The sequence below is a fragment of the Coturnix japonica genome, chromosome Z (assembly GCF_001577835.2).
Source record: "Coturnix japonica isolate 7356 chromosome Z, Coturnix japonica 2.1, whole genome shotgun sequence".
Classification (NCBI taxonomy): domain Eukaryota; kingdom Metazoa; phylum Chordata; class Aves; order Galliformes; family Phasianidae; genus Coturnix; species Coturnix japonica.
The window spans coordinates 50117727-50143017 of NC_029547.1; the positions used below are offsets into that span (position 1 = coordinate 50117727).

The 25291-nt window shown below is 41.2% G+C and overlaps 1 protein-coding gene across 1 annotated transcript; it reads left to right on the forward strand.

Annotated features, from left to right (window-relative positions):
- Positions 1–342: 342 nt before the first annotated feature.
- Positions 343–25291, forward strand: LMNB1 (lamin B1). Its single transcript, XM_015849648.2, has 11 exons — positions 343–871; positions 8768–8924; positions 10117–10242; positions 12938–13108; positions 14385–14510; positions 17022–17242; positions 18944–19169; positions 20445–20549; positions 20964–21083; positions 21741–21848; positions 24377–25291. Exons 1-11 carry the CDS (start codon positions 516–518, stop codon positions 24416–24418), a joined length of 1758 nt encoding a protein of 585 aa, XP_015705134.1. The 5' UTR covers positions 343–515; the 3' UTR covers positions 24419–25291.

The window sequence follows — 25291 nt, forward strand, 5'->3', positions numbered from 1 at the left end:
CACACTCTGAGTACTACAAGGCGAGGAGGCAGCTCAAACTAGGTGTTGTCTTAAGTGCTGTTTCCAAATTGCAGCTCCCACGCTATCGGGAAAAGCAAACAGACAGAGGGCAGAGCAGCTCAGAGACTCCGCTTCCCCCGCCACAACAAAGGAGGACGAGACGCAGGCCGTACCGACCCCCCCCCACACGGGCAGGGCGGGGCCTCGCTGCCGCGCGGGCTCATCTCTATGTCGGCGGCGGCGGGATTCGAATCGCCCCTCCGCCTACAAAGCCCGAGGCGCGCGGCCGTCCTCAGCGTGTTATTGGCTGAGAGCTCGCCACGTGACACGATGGAACGGGATGGGGTGGGAGCAGAGACGCGGTGCCGGCCATATTGCAGGGGGCTGCCGAGGGAGCGGGGTAGCGTTTATCCCGGCTGTACACGAGGGGCGTCTTGCCTTCTGCACCCGGCCACCCGTTTTCTGCCTCCTCCTACTCAGGCCTCTCGCAGCCTCAGCCCGACGCTTCACGCTCCATGGCGGCGGCCGCCGCACCGCTGTTGCCGCAGCCCCGGGGCTCCGCAGGCAGCGCGGCACTGAGCCCCACACGCATCTCGAGGCTGCAGGAGAAGGAGGAGCTGCGGCAGCTGAACGACCGGCTGGCCGTCTACATCGACAAGGTGCGCAGCTTGGAGACGGAGAACAGCGCGCTGCAGCGCCGCGTCTCCGAGCGGGAGCAGGTGTGCGGCCGCGAGATCAGCGGCTTGAAGGAGCTTTTCGAGACGGAGCTGGCCGACGCCCGTAAGACGCTGGACGACACAGCACGGGAGCGGGCCAAGCTGCAGATCGAGCTGGGCAAGTTGCGCGCCGAGCACGAGCAGGTCCTTAACAGGTGAGCGGGCTAGAGGACGCTGGATTCGCCTTCCCTGCACAGGGAGGAGGGCGCGGGCAAAGTGCAGAGCCCCCCTCCTTTACCCCCCCCCCCCCCCCCCCCCCCCCGCCGCCCTACTGTTGTGTACCGGCGGCCGCTGGGCACGGAATGAATGAGCGCTGGAGGCTCCGCCTCACGGCGGCCGCAGCACCACCCCGTGCGGAGCCCGCGGCCGTACGCACAGCCCTGAACGGGCCCCAGCGGGAGGGCGGGGGGCTGCTGTGCCGCCCCCTCTCCCCCGAACGGCTTCGGTTGTGGCGCGGTGGTGCTGAGCGTCTCTGTGGGCGTTCCTCTGCCTAAAGCTGCTTTCCGTAGGGTGTTAACGAAAAGGCACGAGTGTTTGATAAGAAGGGCTTGGTTAAAGCCCTGAATTTCTGTAAGTTTTAATGGGTGTTCGGTTTAAGGCCAGCTCTATCACCAGGAGTAGGAGAAAATTGCGGTGAGGCACGGGCTGCTCAGGGAGGTGGTGGAATCACTGTCCATAGTGCAGCTCTCCCACTGAGGGGTGTGGGTGTGGTGGGGATGGGCTGACAGTTGCATTCTGTGATCTTGGAGGTCTTTTCCAGCTATAGCAATTCTGTGATAATCTCAGAATTGCAGGTTTTGCGACACAGCCTGAAGACCTGCAGAAAGAGCTGATTTCTTCCACTAAGTGTTGGTTCTTGAAAAATCTGACTTGATTCAGTCGCTTACCATGCTGTACACTGTTGTAAAAAGCTTGTGGAAAAAAGAAATCTTGTGTGATTTGTTAATTTTGATTTTCTCTTAAATCCAGTCTCATTTCTGCGTTTCCTAATGAAAAAGACACTTGTGTAAGCCAACACACAGCTGTTTCCACATGTCTGCAGGTAGCTCAGTGCCTTCTGGGCTCTTTGCTTTTGCATAATGTGTGGTTCTGATTGTTGGATGGTCCTTTTGGTTACCCTTTGGTGATCACTGGTACACTTCCATCAAAAAAGAGATGAAAAGGGGAAGTGGGGTGTAGCTACAGAGGGGCATCCAAGTGACTTGGAAAACCAGGCAGGGATTGCCACCCCTTTTGTGACTTCATGGGAATGACAGGCACTTCTCAGAAGCTGATGGCCAGTTACACATGGGCTTGGGGTGAAGACACAGTCTACAGTAAAGAAACAAACAAACAAGCATTTTGGCTTTGCAAATTCTTGTCTGTATCCTAGAGTGGGATTCACCTCATGCAGAAGCAGTGCAGGTGACTGGCTGTTCAATTGTCTGACGCTGGCTATAGGAGGCACAGTCCAGCTAGCCATCCTCTGCTATTTGATTTTTTTGAGGAGACTCAGTTGTACTCACAACTTTGCTTTCTTTAGTCAGTGAAATGTTCTTCTGGTGTGCTTCATTCTTTTTTTTTTTTTTTTTTAATTCCAAGAATCTGTTTATTGACTGCCGAATCAGTGCACAATAATAAAGCTACAGGTTACTTTCCACTTTCTGTAGTGGTTTTCCTACACTATAAAAATATATGGGCTGCTCTGAAAGTAATGCCTTCTGCCATCTTCCCTGGAAACTAAAACAGCTACCCAGAGCATAATAACAACTATTAAAATAGTTGATTTAGGAAACTTCTCTAGAGATTCACTGGTGGTTGTCCAGACTGAAGTATGCTCTCCTGTAGAAAGAGATGGTGTGATAAAGGTAACTGAAAGAAACTGTCGTTTATCAAAGGCACTAATAGAGGATATAATGGTCATTGATTACCAGCTGTTGTAGGGTGCATTAATTTATAAGGAGGTAATTTTGGCAGAAATCTAGTTCTGTGTGGTTTTCATATGAAAGAGCTTAATTTTCTAGTTCTTCTGCTTTGTTTTCAGTTGGTCTGCCTTCTCCATCCTTACTCAGAAGTGGATTTCTGAGGTGAGATTAAGTAGTAGTAGCCTAATATTGGTAATGGCTAGGCTTACACCTGTTATTGTCTTCTAGCTTGAATTGGTCTGCAAGTGTGCGGCTGGTTCCCTGAGCAGCTGTTCAGAAGAACCCTATGGCGTTAGTGCCAGCCAAGTTCTAACAGCTGTTCCAGGGTTTCCCGTGCTGCGCATATGCTGTGCTGTAATGAGCTAGGGGTACAGTCTTGGGCAGCTAATCTAACACTTTTCGAAGTGTATTTCAGGACAAGAGTGGAATGGTTTTAAACTAAAGGAGCGAGGATTTAGATCAGATGTCAAGGGGAAACTTGAAAGGATGGTGAGGTGCTGGCACAGGCTACCTGGAGAAGCTGTGGATGCCCCATCTCTGAAGGTATTCAAGTCCAGGATGGGTGTGGCCCTGGGAGCCTGGTCTAGTTCTTGAACTAGCAGCTGGCAGCACTGCCTGTGGCAGGGGCATAGGAACTTTGTTCTTGTGGTGCCTTCCAAGCCAAGTCATTCTATGATTCCTGTTATTGTGGGTGATGTTGAGAAGCAAAGTAAAGGCTGGGAGTTAGGGAACAGTTAAGCTTTAATCTGAACCCTGTCACTTTTCTCATGTCTACCCTACAGATGGCATCCCAAGGAAGTAAGGAGGGGAGTAATTAACTTGTTGCACTGTAGTTTAAACAAGGGATATGTAAGAATGATTTAAGAGCATGTCATCCATGCTGGGTAGGATCATCCTACAGTGATGTGTCTACTTGATGTGTCTACTATGTGTAACTTGAAGCAATAAATTTGGGGGTTAAACTGTAGTGACAAATTCCAGCTAGTTATGAAGTGTGAGATGTACTGCTGCCAAATATAGTCAAGTTATGAGAATGTTATTTTATCACGTGCCTGCTGTATGTATGTTCCCACCCTGGTTTAGACAACTCTATGCAGCTTATTCTTCATCTCTTTTTGGAGTTTTGACACCTGATATTGTTTTGTGTTGGTTTTTCTTTGGGTTTTTTTAATTTTCCATGGGATCTTATTAAACAAACTCATTCAGTATGTTCTGCAGAAATTTTGTGAGTGCTACTGCTTCCACTGAATAAACAGGCTGTTTATAATGTGGTGTTTTTATGTAAAATTCAATGTGGTGGCATTTTGGAGCTGTGCTCTCCTCATTTTGAATTTCTGTGAACTCTTTACTGCCATTTTAAGATTTGTTTGGTCAAGATTATGATGTGTTTAAGTAAATGAGGCAAAGGAGTCACTGCAGCCATGATACCACCACTGTAATGGACACAATCAACTGATCACAGGTGTCTGCATCTTCAGTTATCTAATAATGAGACAGATATGGAAACACATCAGACTTCCCTGAACCATAAGTGCTTATACTTGTACTCTTCTTTTTAAAACCTGTAAAAATAATTAATTTTGAGCAGTGGTTTGATGTACATAACGCAAAGGCTGTTCTAAAACTGATGGTTATCATTCTTGAATTCATATGGTCAACTGAGCTCTTCAGAAAGAGGGCTGAGTGATGGGGGTGGTGATATGTTTAGCCATAATTTCAAAGATTCACCATTTCCAACTGTATAAAGTTGATGAAATAAGAAGTTAGAACCAAGTTACATATATTAATCTATATAAGTGGTGAGCTTAACCGGTGTTGTTTATTGTCATGCTGATACGAATACATAATAATCATCAGTGCTTCCAGACAGATACCTTTTCTGTTTTTATGAATTGTATTCTTGTGAAATACAACTTCATTATATTCTCTGCCTTAAGGGAAGAAACATAGGAAAGCATTGCTTGATGTCTTGTTTAACTAGCATTCAGTGACTAGATTTGTTTCTCCACACACACACACCCCTCAACTTGAGCGCAGTGCTGGCACAATGTATGGTACCATGTAACTTTACATAGATGTAGCTTTGAGCTACTTTATAATTAATTACGCTTGCATAGTTGTTTCAAGAATTGGCTGATAAATGAATGTTTTTTGAGATTACTGCTGGCAGCTCTTAACTCTGTGGCTGTCCAAATACTGTCAGGAATGAGTGGGTGCATGTTGGGAGACAAGAAAGGCGTTTTCCCTAGGTGGCTGGCATCTTGCACTTGGAACTTGGAGTTGTGTCCAGGCTCAGCTTGAGGTCTAGCTGCTCCTTGAAAGTGATGGTCTCACTGCTTCTGCTTAAGCACTGGAATGGGCTGCCCAAGGAGGTGGTGGAGTTACCAACCCTGGAGGTGTTCAAGGAACATTTATACGTTGTGTTAAGGGGCATGGTCTAGTGAGAACTATTGGTGATTGGTTGATGGTTGGACTGGGTGATCCCGTGGGTCTTTTCCAACCTTGGTGATTCTGACTTTTTTCTGCTTTAGATGTGTGGTTTATTGGATGCTGGGGAATATAAACTGGTATGAAAATATTTTTGTTTCTTAGGTAGCTTTTCAGCTAGCTTAGTAAGAAATTCAAGGAAATTGCAGGAAAGTTTAGGATGTTTCATGAACTTCAGAGTTTACGAAAGAGGAAGGGTGGTTGCAAGAACATGAAAAGGGATCCTTCCTCTTTCCCTGAGACTCAGTGGCACGTCTGTTTCTCTGAAATGCACTCTTAAATTCTGTAGATAATGCACTGGAGCAGTGGTAGCACCAGTGACATTTCAGGAGCTTTCTGTTAGTTTTAAATGGGCTGCCACAGGTAACCAGACACAACCATGGTACCTTAGAATTGTGTTTGTTCATTCTGTTTTACAAAGTGTGCGATGGGAATGGTGAGCAAACTGAGCTATCTAAAATGCTGTGTCTTGGTTACAATGCTGTGGGTCTGAGAACTTTGAGTGAATGTGAACAGGGCATATGTCTGCAGCTGACTGAGTTACCAGCACTCCTCAGAGTGGCACTGTGGCCTACAATGGAAGCTGATGTTGGTGGTATGGCAGTAGAGGTTGGACCTTCCCACCAATATCCTATTATATATGACCAGTGGAAACAGAGGGGCAGTTTGACACAATGGTGTCTGACATGGAAGTGTGAATAAAGCAAAGGTGAGGCATTACATTCCTTTGTGGAGAAAAAATGTCACCCTCATTGACTCTGGCTGAATGTTTTTGGAGGCCAGTGTCTGTGAGCACAGTGAGGTGGGTGGTGCCTTTCAGCAGTAGCAACCGCACCAGTGGGTCACCTCTGCTGCTGTGGATTGTTATAAGCGTGGCAATGCAGGCTTCTGTTTATGACTAGCTAATAGTGGTTGCTATGTTAAAAGTGTTTACACTGATTCTATCAAATAGTGATATTGTGATCTTTTTATGTGTTGTAGGTTTCAAGGAAATAAATAGGGGGCATTACTTTGTGAATGGCAGTTTGTGCAAGGCCTTATCTAAAGCATTACTGGCTACAGCTTCTATTAGTGAGAGCAGACAGGTAATACCAGTTGAGAGTCTCCCTGCAGTGTGTGTCTGAGTTAAATGATGTGGGTTACGTTTCTGAAACACCAGTTCTCCCTGAAATCCTAAGAAAATAAAGAGGAACTGGCTTGGCTTTGGTCAGATCTTGGTTCTGGCTTATTTTGAAATAAATTGTAATTCCTTAGATGAAAAGATACATTCACTTCAAAGTCCGAAGAGAAAAGCAAGTTTCTTCTTTGAAGAGGCAAGCTAGAAATTAATTATTTGCTTTTATTGCTTTCAGGAGTGAAACTACTTGGAGTACAGTTCTAGGTAATTGCTGAACATGGCAGTGAGAACGTACTTGGGGGTTGGGCTTTCTTATTGTTGCTTTGAAATGCAGCTTCAGCTTTTTGTGGTGGAAAAAGGTGTGTGAGGTATATGTGTGATGTTTAGAGGTTTTTCTGATCTTGTTGCCCTTCTTCTGTGTATTCCTTTAGGGCTGGGAAGACACCAATGGAGTGATGAGATTTAGTCTGGCTTTCAGCATTTGAAGTGTTTAGCTCTTATTTGTTCTCTTCCTGAGAATATATTTAGATGAGCTCTTTGATTATGAAGCAACTCATGACAGTATTAACTAATAGCACTTCAATTCTGTCCTTCCCTTCTGTGACCTTGGTCACAGTGAGAATCTTCTTGTCTTAGAGTCTGGGTTAATACAGGTGGGATTGCACTGCTGTATAGGTGACCCACTTTGAGGGCCAGACTTGTAGCTTTAGGATCCAACTTGACAGGCTTGATTTCAGCTTTGTGAGAGTCTGTGTGAAGCAGTTTCTGCATGTTGTGAGCAAAGTATTAACCAGTGATGGTCAGGCAGTGAAGGCTTGATATAGGCCCTCATCAGTCTTAGTAGATAATGCAGAGGTTTCCGCTGTATTCATACCATCGTGGGATGATACTTCTCCTGTTTTGGTTTTTTGTTGGTTTATTTTTATTTTTTTTTACCTCCAGTGCCATATGGGTTTTCTTGTACAGTGAATTTCTAGCAGGCCTGAGTAGGAGTGGAAGGGACAGAGCTGTGGGCCTCTGGTGAGTAACAAAGGGAGCTTGGAAGTAGGGAATCCATGTGGCCTAAACCTAAATTATTTTCTGCGGTTGGTAGGTGAACCCAACTGTTGGGTCTAAGCAGTCATATGTGAAACCTAATTGAGCAAGTGGATAGCACTGAGCAGCAGAAATGTTAATAAATGCTTGAAAACAGGTTTGATTTCAGAATAGCCAGTGCTTGTTATGCTGTGTACTGCATCAGTATGTGTTCTGTCATTCAGAGGAGGTGGCTTAAGGCTAAGACTGTTACATAAAGCCTGCCATCTGGTGGTTGTGTGGCTTAAATTGTCTCCAAAATAATTCATACAACTTCTTGATAAGTCTTGTGCATACCCTTTTCTCTTGGAAATTGATATTAATTGCATTGCATGTTATCTTGGAAAAGCCACTTAAATTTAAGCTTCTCCTCTTCAAAATTGTATGATGATTTGATGCTTGTCTCATTTTACTGAGAAGCTTTGCTGTTGATGCTTGTAAGTGCAGTACTTCAGTTTGAGAAGTACGGGCTGAATTCATGCTCTAGCCCTTAGGATCTAGTTATTAAGCATCTTTGTTTTTGTTTTTTCTTCCAAGAAAATGTGGAAACTGAAGTCTGCTAGCTGTTGTCCTAATCTATTTGTTCCTCTAGGATGAGTGATGGCTGACTATAAATATTTAGAATTCCTGTGTGCTGCTTCCTTCACCTGAGAAATATGGATATCCTGGAGAGGAAATAATCCAACTTTTAGAATTATTTTATTTTTCTCATTTGATTGCCTTGTTTGCATATACCTTAGAGAATAAATCCATTTGCACACCTATATAGACCTGAAAGCTAGCTTGAACAATAACTTGAAAACAACATTGGCCACTTTTTAAAAATAAGGCACTTGTACCTTATCACCAGTGCAGTTTTGTTGATGGCAGGCTATTATGTTAAAAATATTTGGGTATCTTTGCTCTGACCTGTGGAATTTAGCCATTACGTGTAATTAGAAGGGTGCTGCAAAATAACTTGCTATACTACAGCTACTGTTCATGGAGTGTTGGCTTACACATAGTGAACTTTAATTTTCATTAAGAAGCTAGTCTGTTAGTTGAAAGAGGGCTGTTTGCAGGCTGGACTGTAGATCTGCACAAGTTCCTGCGCAAGTAAAATGAGCTGCAGAGATTGTTTCCACTGTATGAAAAGGGTGTTATTTCTACCTATTGGAACTCTGAGGATAGGACATTTTAGAGTGGCTTGTGAAGGAGAAAACAAAACACAACTTTTATAAAACAGTTTCCACTTTCCATTTATACATCACTTATAAAATCCCTTGACATTCAGTTTCCCATATAATAAGGTTTCTACAGTTCAAGTGAAGTACAAAGCTATTGCTGTGTAGTATAAGAGAACAGAACTAAGTAGTTTGTTTAAACTAAAGTAATTTAAATAAGTGTTTAGATTGCAATTTGTTCTTCTGGTCAGCACCCTTCTTTGGGCCATTTCTATACTTCCTCTTGCTTTCCCTGTTTTATTCCAGCTATGCAAAAAAGGATTCTGATCTTAATGCAGCTCAAGTCAAGCTTCGAGAGTTTGAAGCAGCGCTGAATGCTAAAGAAGCTGCACTGGCCACAGCTCTTGGTGATAAGAGAAGTCAGGAAGAAGAGCTTGAGGATTTAAGGGATCAAATTGCACAGGTGAGAAGAAGAAATACTTGACTATGGAACTGCATGTCATTGTGGTAAAATGCTGCTTTGTAGCCAAAACGTAAATGTAAATCTAGGACTTAAATTTTGCTGTCAGAGTTCAAGAAAGTATTGAATAAGTATATGTTCAGTATGGTTCAGTGTATTAGTAGCATAATTATAATTAGTAGCATAATAGTAGAGCGCTATTAAAATGTCAGGCTATGTGAAATATAAAGGATCATACTTCTGTGGATGAACAGATCAAGCGTTCAAAATAGACTTAAAAATTGGAGAACTATTTCTAGGGAGTGACTGTGGTCATTAATATAGATGATGAGTAACTGATCAGTACTGCTTTTCCAGAAAGAATCTGGAAAGTACAATGGACCTTGGACTGACTGCAGAGAGCAGAGTTGTAGCCTTCACTTAAAGGACTGCTACAGTCAGTTGTTCGTGTCAGTCAAAATCAACCAAAAACTGATAGATTTAAATTGCAGCAAGGAAGATTCCTTAGGGAGTCTTGGAATAATTATTTAGTAAAATAAATTAAAAAAAAAAAAAAATTAAAAATTGGTGACGCAATGAGAGATGGCTGGAGAATGGCTGTAGTTGTCTTTCATAGTGGGTAATGACAGATGTACTGAGCGCATTTGATTTTTCCTGAAGATACTTCCTGAAAGTAGTTGAGTTGGAATGGCTGGAACTTAAAAGTGTTTCCTATGTTTAAGTTTGTGATTCTCTGTGCATTTCTTTTAGTTCTGTCTGTGGCACTCTGTCTTCAGGACATCTGATAGCAAGTATAAAATAAAACAAAAAAACTTACAGTTTTGTTGGCCCTCTGAAGTACCTTAACTGTGATTTTAAGCAAAAAGAAAACCAAAACCAACAAAAAAATACCTTAAATGAGTCTAGGAGAAATCTGGAACCAAGAAGTTGTTCTCTACCAAGTAGAAAAAATGAAGGCTTGTTAGAACATTTAATAACTATCATTAACAAGAATTTTATCTGTATGTATAATCTATAATTCACTTGTGCAAGCAATCACAAAGGAGACAAAAAATCATTGCTTTTAGATACCAAATTAGGTTGTCAACCTCAATCTTAATATCTAGTTAATGTACCTGTGGGCAGATGAGGTATTTGTGTTATGTGAGTTTTGATGCATAATTGTTGTGCTCAACTTCTGTGTTTTTTCCTAAAGCTCAAGGTTTCTTTAGCTGCAGCCAAGAAAGAGCTTGCAGATGAAACTTTACAGAAGGTGGATCTTGAAAATCGTTGTCAGAGCCTCATTGAGGATTTGGAATTCCGTAAGAATATGTATGAGGAGGTAAATTTTTTTTTTTTTGTATTCTTGAAGGACAGAAGATAAGTGAAGGGTCATTCTGAAATAATAACTTTATGAACTCCCATTCTGAGTAGAATTTACTTGTATCTGGTAGGTTTTCATCTTTTTATTACAGGCAAATAAGAAATCAGAACTCTCATAAATGATGAAATAGCTTTGTGTGTCATGTCACCTTGCCTCAACCTCCTTTCAGGTCATAGAGTGATAAGGTCTCCCATGAGCCTCCTCTTCTCCAGACTAAACAATCTTGATTTCCTCAGCTGTTACTCATAGGACGTCCTTCAGCACTGGCTTCATTGTCCTTTTCTGGATACACTCCATGGCCTTTATCTTGTAGTGAGAGGCCAGGCACTGAATGTGGTACCCAAGCTGTGGCCTCATCAGTGTTAAGAACAGGGGGGTGATCATCTCCCTAGTACTGCTGGCTACACTACTGATATGAGCCAGGATGTTGTTGGCCTTCTTGGCCACCTGGGCATACTGCTGGCTTGTGTTTAGATGAGTACTGACCAACACCCCACAGATCCTTTTCCTCTGCACAGCCTTGCAGGTAACTCTGCCCCAGGACTGAGGAGTTGTCTGGGGTTGTGATTGAAGTTCAGGACCCAGTTCTTGGTCTTGTTGAAATTCATCCCTTTGGCCTCAGCCTGGTGATCCAGCCTGTCTAGATCCCTCTGTAGGGCCTTCCTACCCTCAGGTAGATGAATACTTCCCCGCTCCTTAGTGGCATCTGCAAACTTACTGTGAGTGCACTCAATTCCCTTGTCCAAATAATCATTAAAGGTATTAAACAGGACAGACTCCAGTACTGTCACCTGGGGAACACCACTGTTGACTGGATGGCAACTGGTTTTAACTCCAGTCACCACCACCATCTGGACCTGACCCTTCAGCCGGTTTATAACCCAGAAAAAGTGTGTCAGTCCAAGCCATGGGATTGCCAGCTTCTCCAAGAGAATACTGTGGGGAACTGGTGTCAGAGGCTTTGCTGAAGTCTAGGCAGACTACATCAACAGCCTCCAGTCCTCTGGGACTTGACCAGGAACCCTAATAGTTTATGGAACCAGCTTGGCAACCACCTCTGCCAGCTCTCTCAGCACCCTTAAGTGGATCCCATCTGGGCCTGTGGACTTAGACAGTCCAGATAGAGCAGTAGGTCTCTAATCGTTCTCACCTGAATTGCTGGGGCATTTTTCTACTCCACATCCCAGGCTTCCAAGCCAGGAGGCTGAGTGCCCCAAGGATAACTGGTCTGAGTGTTGAGAACAAATGTAAAGAAGGCATTGAGAAAGTCATCTTTTTCCTTACCCTTACTTGTTGTGTTCCCTGCCACATTCAGTGGAGGACAGAGGTTGTCCTTCATCTTCCTGTTACTGATAATATATTTGTAAAATAATTTTTTGTTGTTGTTGCCTGCTAGAGTGGCAAGGTTGAACCCATACTGGGCTTCTGCCTTTCTAATATTCTTACTGTGTATCCTAGCAGCTTCTTTGTATTTTCCCTGAGTTGCCTGTCCCTTCTTCTACAGGAGGTAAACTTTTTTTCTCCCAGAATCTCAGTAGAAGTTCCCCGTTAAGCTATGCTGATTGTTTTTTCTGCTTGCTTGTCTTGTGGCACAGGGGAATAGCCTACTGCTGTGCCTTTAAGACTTCTTGAGGAATGTCCAGCCTTCCTGGACACCTTTATCCTTCGGGACTGACTCCCAAGGGATCCTCTCTACCAATGTCCCAAGCAGCTCAAAATCTGCCCTCCAGAAGACCAGGATAGCAGTTTTGCTGACCCTCTGCTCCTGACTTCACCAAGAACAAAGAAATCTTGTGATTTCATGGCCATTCTGCACAAGACAACTCCCAGTCAACGCATCTCCCACCAGTCCTCCTTGGTTTGTGAACAGCAGGTCTAGCACAGCACCTTTGGCAGGCTCCAGCAGTATCAGGCTATTATCTTCCATGCATTCCATTCTAGATTACTTCCTCTGGGCTGTGTTGCATTTCCTGCGTATATCAGGGAAGTTGAAGTCCCCTGCTAGAACAAGGGCTGGTGATTGTGTGACTTCTGGCAGTTGCTTGTAGAATGCCTTGTCTGTCTCTTCATCCTGGTTAGGATGTTAGGTAACAGGCCCCCACTAAGATGTGAGCCTTCCTGGCCTTTCATTTGATGCCCACCCATAGGGTCTTGATCTTAGCATTCCCAGCCCCAAGCTTTACAGCATCAAAACACTCTTAAATACTGAGACCCACACCACCATCCCCGCCTTGTTTGCCTGTCACTTCCAAAGAGTTCATAATCGTCCATTTATGTGAGTGATCTCACCATGTTTCTGTAATGGCAACTAAATCATAGTTTGCTTGCCATACAATGCATACATACATTGCTTCTAGCTTTTCCTGTTTGTTGCCTGTGCTGTATGCATTGGTGTAGCTGTACTTCAGCTGAGCTGTTGGCTTCACTCCAAACCCTGATATCATTCTCCCGGGCTCATCACTAGCGAGTCTAGCTTTAATCCCTTTCCCCTTCATACCTAGTGTGAAGCCCTCAACTTCTTCAATAAATACTCGCAAGACTTCCTGAAACTTCTATTATTACCTACTCATTGGGTAGTCAGATTCTAAAACTTACTTTTCCTTGTTTATTGAATGGTGATTTTATTATTTTTTTTAATTTATTTTTTTCTTAGGAAATCAAGGAGACGAAAAGAAAACATGAAACTCGCTTAGTTGAAGTTGATTCTGGACGTCAAATAGAATATGAGTATAAACTGGCCCAAGCACTAAAGGAAATAAGAGAGCAGCATGATGCACAAGTGAAACTGTACAAAGAGGAGCTTGAACAGACTTACAGTAGCAAAGTGAGAATGTTCTTTCATACAGTTGTCTGATTTACTTTGTTTTGCTTTGTGTAACGGAGGGATATCCTAACAATTAGATTTCAGAGGATTTCATTTTGGCATTTGGTATAAAATCAAGATGTTTTTGAAGGTAAATCTGCATTTTTAGTTCTCATTTTTGGAGACAGTTAAAACTTAAACAGCACAAAAGAAGTACAGAAAGCACTGTGTGAATGTGGAAGAAGATTTGTACTGAGATTACTTTAAATTCAAGGAAAGTTGTGTTTATAAGTGTTATAGAACAATCTCAATAATAAGCATTGTGTTTCATATCTTGTGTAAAGCTTAATCTGTAGTGTGGCTTGCTGAGAAGACAGCACCCCAAGTTCTTAGACTCTATGTCCAAGTTCTTGTGTGGAGACCTTGACCACACCCAGTCATTTCTGCATCCATAGAAGGGTGAAATCCTACTCAAACTGAAGTCAGTTGTACTTCATCATTTCCTTCCTCTGCTGTTGTTCAGCATTTTTATAAGGAAGGATGCTGATGTCTCAACTCAACCTGGTTCCTGTGGTTTCTTATTGCAGTTAGTGTTTTTCAGAACTGCATTCAGTATTTTTAAAAGCAAAGCTGGAGAACTGTGTAGTTGCTTATCTTCAGGGCTTCAGTCTGACTTGGAAAAACTAGAGAAAAAAATGTAAGGAAATAAGATCTAGTAAAAATCTTCCTACAATCTGAAAAATCTTTCTAATTGAGAGTTCCTTTTGGATGTTTTAATCAGTTTAAAGACAAAATTACTTGAACTCAATGTAATAAATTAAAATGAAGAAGCTGTGACACATGGCACTGGTACATGTAATCTTAAGGCATGTAACTAATGTGCTCATGTTGTCTGATAATCAGCATCAGTTGTTTACTTGCTTTTGTAGAAAATTGGTAATTTCAGTTTAGTGTCTCTTCAAACATACTCAAACAGCATTTAAATACATACTGTTGTTTGTTTTTTTGAGTCAAAACTGAACTTAGTATTCCAGCTTTAGTAATGTCTTCAAGGGAAACTTCTAATGAGTTGAGTTAATCCTAGAATAAATATTTGGAGGGTTGTGGTTATTAGTGAGAGCAGTCCAACATGTTAATTGAATGACCACATTTAACACCTGAAGTGAGAGATGTTTTATTATGTATTAGAGCTAGAGAGAGGAACTTTTGCATCTTAGTGTTGTATATGGTTTTGCTTGAAGATGGGTTTTTTCTTTTAGTTAAGGGTACTTTTAAGTTGATGTCTGATCTATTTCAGCTTGAAAATATTAGACAGTCATCTGAGATGCACAGTTGTACAGCCAACAAAGTAAAAGAAGAACTTCATGAAAGTCGTATGCGAATCGAAGCACTGTCTTCCCATATTGCTGATATTCAGAAAGAGGTAACAAGTTTTTTTATGTCTATTCAGTCTTAATTGTTGATTTTCTTAATGTAGAAGACTTCACTCTTTCCCTTACTTTTTAAGTATGTTCATCTTTGTGTTTTAAATTTGTTTTCTGTTTTGTTGCTCTGTATGAACTTACTTTCATAATGTCTTTTTTGGCAAAGTTGAACTTTTGTGCTACAGAGGATTTGAAAGATGTAGGCTGCCAAGAGGCCCCCCCAGACATGGAGGGAGCTTTGAACCAGACAAACCAATTGACCACAGCTAATCCTCACACACCTTGCCTTCCAGACCCTTCTCTATCTCTGTTGCCCTCTTTTCGACACCCCTGATTGCTTCATGTTCTTCTTGTATTGTGGTGCCTAAATCTGCATGCAGTGCTGGAGGTGAGGCCATACAGAGCAGAAGGGGAAGTCCTTCCCTTTTCCTGGTGTCAGCACTGGGCCTGATGCACCCCAGGGTATGGCTGGCCCTTTGGGCTGCCAGGGCACACTGCTGGCTCATGTTCAACTTGCCATCAGCCAGAACACTCTGATCCCTTTCTCTGGGCTGTTGTACAAGCTGAATATTCTTGTCTTTCTAAACAGTTTAGTTCTTTTCTTCAGTATCTGAATGCTTTAGTGTGGTATTCAGCAAGGCAGGATTCCAAGCCAGAGCTGAAACAAGCAGTTTGCTTGGTATCTTCTTCCACATTTGATACAGCTATCATATAGAGCTATTTAAAAATGATGAAATTGAATGGTCGTGCCAGGATCGGGATGAAATTAGAAGTAGAAATGCATCAAGTTACTAGAGGTTTGTAGAGCTGAAACTAAATGGATGTGGTGTCAGGTCACAGTATACAGATCATACTTATGAAAGTGTGACACAACCTATGACAAGTTACATATTCAGTGCTAGTTTACTTGATCAGAATAGTCCTGTGTGCTGGAAAATATGGAGTGAAAAGCTAGACAGATATTAATACTTGTTACTGAAGCTCATTATATAACCTTACTTAGCAGTTAGATACAACAAAGACTTTGTATTTTGTTCCAATATACAAATAATTAGTAATTTTTAGTTTTGATCCTTCCTCTGATTAGTTGTGCATTTTGAATTGTAATACTACTGTACAGTAGACTTGTGGAATTTCAAAATTAGGTGTACTTCAGGTAAAGAGTATTCATACATTTTCAAAACAACTTTGGTATGAGTCTTCCCAATTTTCCTGTTACGTAGTAAAATTCTAAAATAGGTCCGCTTGTGTAATCAGTGTGCATGGGGCTGCACAAGAATTGGGTTAAGGCTTGTGGTTAGTTAGCTCTTATTTCTGCCTTTACATTGTGGTTGTCATTGTTCTTATGGCTCAGTCAGTGTGTTATTTTTCCTTCTAACTTTAGTTAAATATCAACGTCATATTGCTAACTTAGAGTGGCAGCTAGGTTTAGAAAAAAATCTAAATTTGCAGATATATGTGCCGTGAATTTCAGCAAATTCTGTAATCATCTGCTTAACACTAAATCCTATCTGAATCCTGAGAGCAGAATCTGGTTACACTGGTCTTCTGCATCAGCTCTTTAGGCTGTTTTGCTCTTGCTGGGCTATGATGACTTTCTGAGTAGTGTGTCTTCACAGAAGATTTGGTGATTTGACCAGACAATGTGGTTCTAGAGCATTGGTTTTGATGTCCTTCAATTAAACTATTTCAGAGAACATCAGGCTGAGAAAATGCACTCAGGGAAAGTAGACCTTAAAGGTGTCATTTAGTTATTCTTTGACTGGTCTCTTCTATGTATACAATATTAAGATCACGGAATTGTAGAATGCTTAGAGTTGGAAGGGGACCTCTGAGAGCCACATCCAGTCCAACTCTGCTGCCATGAACAGGGATGCCACAGCTAGACCAGGTTGCCTAAGGCCTGATCCAGCCTCACTTTGGAAGTCCAGGGATGGGGCACTGACCACATCACTAAGGCAGCCTGTGCCAATGCTTTGCAAATTAGCTTTCCCTGTGGACCAGCTACCGATGTAATTTCAGCAGACCTTGAAAATTCCAGAAGGCAGGCAGGCATTCACTATTCCTTTAGATAAACTTCTTCTAGAGTTTGGAATTGGCAGTGGTAAACTTAGGCAAGGAACATACATCTGAGAGCTGAAAAACAGTTATGTACCACAGCCTTTGGATTTCTCCGAGCTCATTTTCTTTGTGTCCCACCAAGTGTTATCTTTAAGCATGCTGACTCTTTAGTTCCATTCTTCTTGGCTGATATAATTCAGCTGTGGTAACACTTAATTCAGTTTTCTGAAGTATGAAAATGTTTGTCTTCCAAAGTATATTGCAAATTTTGTTGGGATTTAAGGTGTCAAAGAAAACATGGAGATCAGGATGATGACTGTGGGTGGGTTTGAATTTGGAGAAAGAGGGTGCTTAACCTGGTGTTTTGAACTTCATATTACCTGAATAGTGCAGTACTTTGAGATTAGAGTGAGCTATCCTTTAGACCACTGTTTTTCAATGTTTTCTAGTCTAGAGCATGGCAAGATAGAGTGCATGAGCTTGAGGAGGCCTTGTCCAAGGAGCGGGAAGACTGTCGCAAAATGCTGGCTGAGAATGAGAGAGAAGTGGCAGAGATGAGAAATCAAATGCAGCAGCAATTCAGTGACTACGAACAACTTCTGGATGTTAAACTGACACTTGATATGGAAATCAGTGCATACCGGAAATTGCTGGAGAGTGAAGAGGAGAGGTATGAAAGAACATGGTGACTGTGTGCTTGCTTGTCTAACTCTGTTCGAAGGCAGTTCTTACTGAGTGTGTATTCATTAAGCCCTTTACTGCTGTTAACAAAATGCTGTTCTTTGCATCCTTGTATCTGATACACATTTACTCCTAAGTCTTCTTGAGCATCTGACTGGCTGTTCTAAAAGGATACAGATATTACTCCCCTCTCAAGAGTTAGCCCTAAGTTATTTGTTATCCAAGTTGCTTTAAGCATGGATTAATTAAATACTGTCACAGCTATTGTGATAAAATAATTCATCAGGTAGCTCCATTTTCTACACCTGACCACAGAGTTCAGCAGCACTGAGAACTTTGACTTGGCAAGTCACAAAGTCACAATTGTTATATGAAATTGTGTATTTTTGGTGTTTTGTTTTACTGGTACTCCGCTCATCTGAGCTGATTCTTTTTTGGGAGTGAAAAACCAATGGTGAGTTTGCGATTGGCATAAATTTCCTACCAAAACTTAAGTCCTTGTAAGAGTGTTGCGTAGTTGTTGTTTGTGGGCTTCTTCGTACTTACTGCAGCTACCCAGGAATGCAGTACATGTATGCAGATGACTTTATGATGTCAATATAGTAGTCCTCTGTACTTCACATCCTCAACCATTAATCAGTGGTTGACAATATTTTAATTCTTTAATTCTTTAAAGTAATTACAGCTTCAATTTTGATGTAATGTTCTTTGTTTACAATGTTCCTCTACCTTAGCTATGTAATCATAGAATCACAAGGTTGGAAAGGACCTATAAGATCATCTAGTCCAGCCATCCTCCCTTTACCATACCTACAGAAATCCTCTAAACCATATCTCCTAGCTCCCTATCCAGATGCTTCTTTAGCACTGCCAGGGATGGCGACTCCACCACCACCCTGGGCAGGCTATTCCAGTGCCTGACCACTCTCTGAGACAAAAAGTTCCTTCTTATGTCCAGTCTAAACGCCATCTGATGCAACTTGTGGCCATTTCCTCAAGTCCTGTTTGTTGCCTGGGAGAAGAGGCCAAGCCCGTCCTCATCACAACCTCCCTTTTGGAAGTCGTAGAGTGTGATGAGGTCTCCCCTGAGCCTCCTCTTCTCCAGGCTAAACAATCCCAGCTCCCTGAGCCGCTCCTCATAAGGCTTGTGCTCCAGATCCCTCACAAGTTTTGTTGCCTTTCTCTGGACGTGTTCCAGGGCCTCAATGTCTTTCTTGTAGTGAGGAGCCCAAAACTGAACACAGTACTCAAGATGTGGCCTCACCAGAGCTGAGTACAGAGGGATGATCACCTCTCTGCTCCTGCTGGCCACACTATTTCTTATACAGGTCAGGATGCTGTTGGCCTTCTTGGCCACCTGGGCACACTGTCGGCTCATGTTCAGCCAAGCATCAGTGATCTCCATGGGTAATCTCCTGTTACCAATCTTATGGTAACAGGAGAAGATACAAAGAAAGCTTTTGAATGAAGGTAGAATAACTTGTTTTCTTTTTGCTTTCTGACAGAGGACAGAGAACAGGCTGCCCAGGGAAGCCTTTTCTCCTTTTCTGGAGATTTCATGACCTGTCTGGATGCCTACCTGTGCAGCCTGCTATAAGGGGCATGCTTTGCAGGGGATTGGACTTGGTGATTTCAGGAAGTCCCTTCCAACCCCTACAGTTCTGTGATTCTGATTCTTTCTTCACTTTAGGCTCAGACTTTCTCCAGGCCCATCTTCTCGAGTGACAGTTTCACGAGCTTCATCAAGCCGCAGTGTACGTACCACCAGAGGAAAGAGGAAGAGAATTGATGTGGAAGAATCTGAAGCCAGTAGTAGTGTCAGCATCTCCCATTCAGCTTCTGCCACTGGAAATATCTCTATTGAGGAGATAGATGTTGATGGAAAATTTATCCGCTTGAAGAATACCTCTGAACAGGTTTGAAAGTGCTCATATGATGTCTTTACAGTGGGCTGATGAGGTAGAAGGCTTTCTCAGCACCGTATCTCATGCTTAATGTTGACTCTGGAGTTAAATCAGGCTGTATAAAGGAGGGCCATAAGAAATTAGTCTTCCACAGAATGTTCCTTCCAACTGTATTCTGGGTTGGTAATGACTTCCTGATTGTTTTTAATGGCTTTCAAAGTGTCAAGAGTGTTGTGTAACTCTTTAGAGTTCTGCTTTGCCACATGATCTGGCCTTACAGCTATAATTATCATTGATAGCCTAAAGTCTGTTTGCACTATTATCTTCAGAAGTTTCTATACATGAAGAAGGCCCAAAAGAAATAGCATCAATGCAGAATGAAGTTCTAAATGTCTGTGAAGGTCTAACTGACTAATTAGAGACACTCTCTAATATTTGCATATGTCTTCTTTAAGTGATAGTTTTCCTTTTTCCTTGGTTGCATCTGCAGTTTTTGGAAGAGCAATACATGCTCATGCCAAAACCTCCCCAGATTATTTTTCTGGATATGCTGCAGTTTGCATCAGTGGGGAAGTGGGACCATATTTAAAGGCATTTCACTTAAAAAAATGTTTTGATTATTACTTTTGTTTGAAGAATATAATCTGTTGCATTAAATTGTGTCTCCCAAGGTATGACTTCTAACTTCTGTTTAAGGAGAAAAAAATCCTGTGTTATGTTTAAGTGATTGTAAAGATCACTTTCCCCTAGTATGTTAGGACCTCCCATTTTTTCCTAACCATTCTTTTTATTAACTTCTGTCTGTGCTGTACCATATGGGATTCCCTTCTATTAAAAGTGACCTCTAGCTGCATGTCTGTTTTTATGTGGCTGAACCATCAGTTTTAAGTAGCCACAGATGATTCATAGTTATTGCACTTAGTCAGACATGTAGTTTTGAGCAACAGTCTGTAGTGCAATGTTGTAAATGGTATGTGGGAGTGATTGGGAGTGCTGGACAGAGTGTTGTAAGATTTTATACTTGTGCATTTATCTGGACTATGGTATATAAAAAAAGAAAACCTGATGTAAACTAAGAAACACTACTTTAAATAAAGGTATTTTCCGAATGGAAGAGGGGAATCTATTGAAATTTAACCTGGAATAAGAAAAGATCAGCTTGACTAAAACTGTAGTTATTTATGTGCTAAAGGGAAATTGAAAATTTTATATGCACAAATCCATATGTGTTAAATACCTTACATGTAACATAATAACTGCTGACAAACTTTTTCTCCTTTTTATTAGGATCAACCTATGGGAGGTTGGGAGATGATCAGAAAAATAGGAGACACTTCTGCTAGTTACAGATATACCTCAAGATACGTGCTAAAGGCAGGACAGACTGTTACAGTAAGTTGTCAAGCTTCAGCTGTTCAGTTCAAACAGGCTTTAGGTCAATTCATGTATGTCATTAATGTTTTGGTTTTGTCCCTCCCATACTGATGTTCAGAAAAATCATTTATATTTAGCGTTCGTTGTATCATCTGTTGGGAAGAGTAATTTTTTAGTGAGCAGAGCCATATTTCTTAAAAACTTACTTTATGTAGAGCAATAATTTTGACTTAGTAGTTGTATTTACATATTCAAAAGTGTCTGTTCATGATAAAAAAAAAACAGGATTTTTCAATTTAAAAAAAAAATCTTTGGAAGTAGCTGGAGTAAGACTTTATTTTTGGTTAACTGGAAGAGATTCACTGGTGTCACCTAAAATGGAGATGTATTATGTAAGACTAGCAGGTAACATTCATTTGTGACTTCTAACAGATTTGGGCTGCAAATGCTGGAGTAACTGCTAGCCCTCCCACTGACCTCATCTGGAAGAATCAGAATTCCTGGGGCACTGGTGAAGATGTGAAAGTTGTACTGAAAAATTCTCAGGGGGAGGTAAAGTAACTCAGATGTGTCAAACTTGCATTTGACAATCCAGCTTCTCGCCTTGAAAGATAATGGTAGAATCACTGTCAGTTCTTTGCATGTCAGTGCACATGAGACTGTAGGAAAATTTTTTCCTGCTGCTTTTAACCAAGTGTACTATGTACTTCTCTTGAACTTGCAGTTTAGGGGTGCAGTGTTGAGAAAGCTTACGAATTTTATATACTTGTTTGCTATATACTTCCTTGTTCTTACATTGCCCTGATGGGGAGTGCTTTAAAATACATTTTGGAGGTGAATATTAGTAAGCTTTTTCGTGCTGTTTTTTTTTTTAATTATTTTGTTCCCATGAAAACTGTATTATTGAGTTACCATAATAAGTGTTAGTTTTAAGTAGATCAATGACTGGGACATGAAGCAATTAAAGTGATATACTAAAATACAAATTTCTTGTAATAGTTATGGGAAAGAACCTTGTGTATTTTTGGGAAGTTTTGTAATTTTTATGAGAGTGCTATGAATGCTGTTTATATTCATTCCATGTGCTGAATTGCAGAGACAAACTGTACATTTAGCTGTCTGTGGTGGCATTCCCCTTTCTCAAAATACAAGTAGATAAGCATCAGCTCTTCTGTAGAGTCAATTATTAAAAATGTAACTCTTTTGCAGGAAGTTGCTCAGAGAAGCACTGTCTTTAAAACAACTGTAAGTGAAGGGGAAGAGGAGGAGGAGGAGGAAGGTGAAGAAGAAATTCTTGAAGATGTTGTCCACCAACAGGTATCTTGTTAAGACTTGTCGAGACTACTGTCTTAAATGTGCTTAGGCTGAAAATGAGGCAGACTTAAAAGCAGAGATTTTTTTTATGTACAAATGTTGTAGCTGTGTGGGTGTTCTTTTGTTTTTGTTCTATGTTTTAATGCAGTTACTGATTTAATAACTGCCCTTAGACTTATTAAAATTAGTAGGAAGAATTCTTCATATAACCCTATGGTGGTGGACTATTTGAAGAAATTTTGAAACATAGATCTGGGTTTTTTTCTTAAACTTTCTGATACAGTTGGACTGAGGGAGATCTATGGCTTGCTTTTGCCTTCAGTCACTTCACAAAATTGTAGTCACTTGCTTAGGGAAGTTAAATATTTCATTTCCCCTGAGAGAAAATGTCAGGCATTATGAAAAAATGCAGCTCTGAAGGCAGAAGTGTGAACTTGCAGCGACAGTGTAACATGTTCTGAAACAGAGGAGAATGCTCAGATACGGTGTACTGAGTACTTTGCATTTTGAGTTTGTGTTATTGTTACTGCTTTAACCAAATAGCTTTTCTAAAAAGACAGTAACAGTAGTAGACAAATAAGTTCCTGTAAGGCCATGATCATAGATTCCTTAGAGTTGGAAGGGACCTCTAAGGGCCAGCTTGTCCAGCTCTCCTGCAATAAACAGGGGCACCACAGCTAGTTCAGGTTGCCCAGTGCCTGATTCAACCTCACCTTAAAAGTCTGCAGGGATAGGACATCAATCAGATTCCTAGACAACCTATTCCAGTGCCTCACCACCTCACTGTAAAAGACTTTTTCCTTATATTTGTCCTAAATCTATCCTCTTAAGCTTGAAACCATTTCTGTTTTTCTGCCACCACAGAGCCTGAAAGGACAGAGTCTGTCCTTTCCTGTAGCTCCCCTATAGATACTGAAAGCTGCTCTCAGGTCTCCCCACAGCATTCTCATCTCCAGGCTGAACAGCCCCAGCTCTTCCAACCTGTCTTCTTAGGAGAGGTGTTCCATCCCTTGGATCATATTTGTGGCCCTCCTCTAAATGTGCTCCAAAGGACTCATGCCTCTCTTGTACTGAAGACTCCACACCTGGATGTAGTAATTCAGGTGAAGCCTCACCAGCACAGAGGGGCAGGATCACCTCCCTTGGCCTGTTGGTCATGCATCTTACAGAATTTTTGCTCCTTCAGCTTAAACTTATTTTTCAGTTAGTATGTGTATTAATGTCAGTCAGGAATGTGAACATAGAATGGTAACTAGAGCTGTGTATGTAAATCTGCAGGAAAATATGAAGAGAGCTGGCTGCTTGAGAAGTGATGTTTTTTGCCTGGCATATTTATGGCCTGTAATTGAGTTGTATCTTAGTGGCACTGAATATAGGTGAGAGCTTTTACTACAGTTATTCAGTACTGAAGTGCTTCCCATGGCAGCTGTGGTTTCTGGGGTGTGCTCTTCAGCTTCTTAGCTTTTTAGATAGAAAAATGTTAGAGTAGATTATTTTTTTAAACAAAAACTTTTGAGGTTTATACTCACTATTGTATTAATCAGCTGTGTAATCTCAGTGATGCTTTTAGGTATAAAGTCTAGTATGACCTTTGTGTTATTTCTGGTTGTCATGACTTCAGGCTACCCCGGGTAAATATGGAAGTGTGAGATTTCCTTGGGCACAGTAAGGTGAAATGACAACAAACATTTAACAAGTTTGTTCAAGCAATGAATGATGGTTTGACTTACATCATGTTCTAATATAACTTGAAAAGAAGGGGGGCAAAAAAGAGAGGTAAAAAGGATACAAAGAGAGAGTCATTGCTCTTGGATCCAGCAGTGTCAGGATTGTTCCTGCCATGGAGGATGTGCACACCTGAAAGGGTAGTCCTTTGCCTTTTATGTGCTTGTGGCCCTTAAGGAGATGTGAACAGAATGTTTCAGAAATGAGGCTGGGGTCTCAGATGGTTGCCAGGCCTCCTCTAATGTTGTGATTGAGGTATGGGTATACCTCTGAACAAGCACAGTTCAAGATTTTAGTATATTCTAGAAATGGGCTGAAGGAGCTTCAGTGGCTATCTTTCTGCCTCTGCTGAAGTGAGTACAGGTGTAGTTTGCCACATCTTTCTTCTCCACTAAGTCTGCTTGTTGCAGTTCAGCAGGTCTCTGTAATCTTCACAAGATAAGGAAATCAGTCTGGAGGAATACCTGCCTTGCAAGGCTCCCTCCTCCAACTGCTCCTCATCTCATTACTGAGGTGATCTCCTTTTACTCTTCTACCAAGTATTTGGTACGTTAACCCACTTGCCTCTCAGTCTCTTACAGTGATGCCCATCTTCCATTACCTCACATAAAAGGATATCTAGCTTTCCTTTACTTTATAGGGCCAAGACATTGTATTACAGTCCACTTAAACCATACACCAGGCTAGTAACTGTATATATTGATAATATGCATATGTTATATTAATAATATATAATTATACTGGTCTTTTTTTCTGAATCTCTTGGATTTTTTTTTTTCTAATTGGGACTTTTCTGTTCGTAACAGGGGAGCGCAAGGAAATCTGACAGAAGTTGTGTAGTCATGTGAACTTTCCAGTCATCCAGGTTCTTCAAATAATGGTTATCATTGTCCACAGAATAGCCTTCTCAGAAGCACAATGTATTTTTGTAGTTCCTTCTGTGAGTTCTTAATCTGAAAGTCTAATGGCCTTAATTTCCTGACATTGAAAATGAAGTTTTCTATAAGAAACTGTATCTGTAACTTGCTGTTAGCACATGAATTGGTGATTCTGAGCTCTGTGTACTGTCTGAAAATGACATTCCCTACCCCTAGTTTTATATGCTAGTCTTTTTTTAAATAGAAACTTGAAGTTTCTGCATTCTGGGGATTGATTTTTCTCAGAAAACACCACTCCAGCCATCTGCTGTTGTCTTCTTCATATTTAGGTGCTGTTTGGGAAGGGAAAGGCATTTTCAATACTGTGAACTCTTTTGTACTGAAGACATTTTCCTATTACAGCGCAATCAAAGAAACAACTTTCTTATAGAAAATAACTTCAAAAAAAAAGAAAAAAAAAGGGGATAAACCATAAGATCATGTAAGCACTCAGTTCATGAAGGATGCAGTAAAAGAAACATCTTTCTATTGCTACTTTGTTTGCTTAGGTTTCTTATTCTGAAAAGGGGATTCATATTAAATGTGATAGTTGTATTGTTAAGATAGTGTAACAGCTTAAATTTGCTTATGTGGCTTTTTTGTAAGAGTCTGTTTTGATATTGATTGCTTTTCTTGTTGACAGTTTTTAGGAATAAAACCAAGTCCTCTAGGAATCTAGTCTGTGTTTCTATGGAAAACTGTACTTTTGTCAATGTGGAAAGTTTCAATTCCTTTCGCATTTACCTAATGTTTGAAAACTTTGAATAAAGAGTTAATAAAGTATCTTTGCATAGACACTTCAAA

Coding starts and splice junctions, on each gene's coding strand:
- LMNB1 (XM_015849648.2), top strand. CDS start 516: ATGGCGGCGGCCGCCGCACCGCTGTTGCCGCAGCCCCGGGGCTCCGCA. Junction 10,243..12,937: donor GTAAGAATATGTATGAGGAG/GTAAATTTTTTT, acceptor TTTTTTTCTTAG/GAAATCAAGGAGACGAAAAG. Junction 21,084..21,740: donor TGAAAAATTCTCAGGGGGAG/GTAAAGTAACTC, acceptor ACTCTTTTGCAG/GAAGTTGCTCAGAGAAGCAC.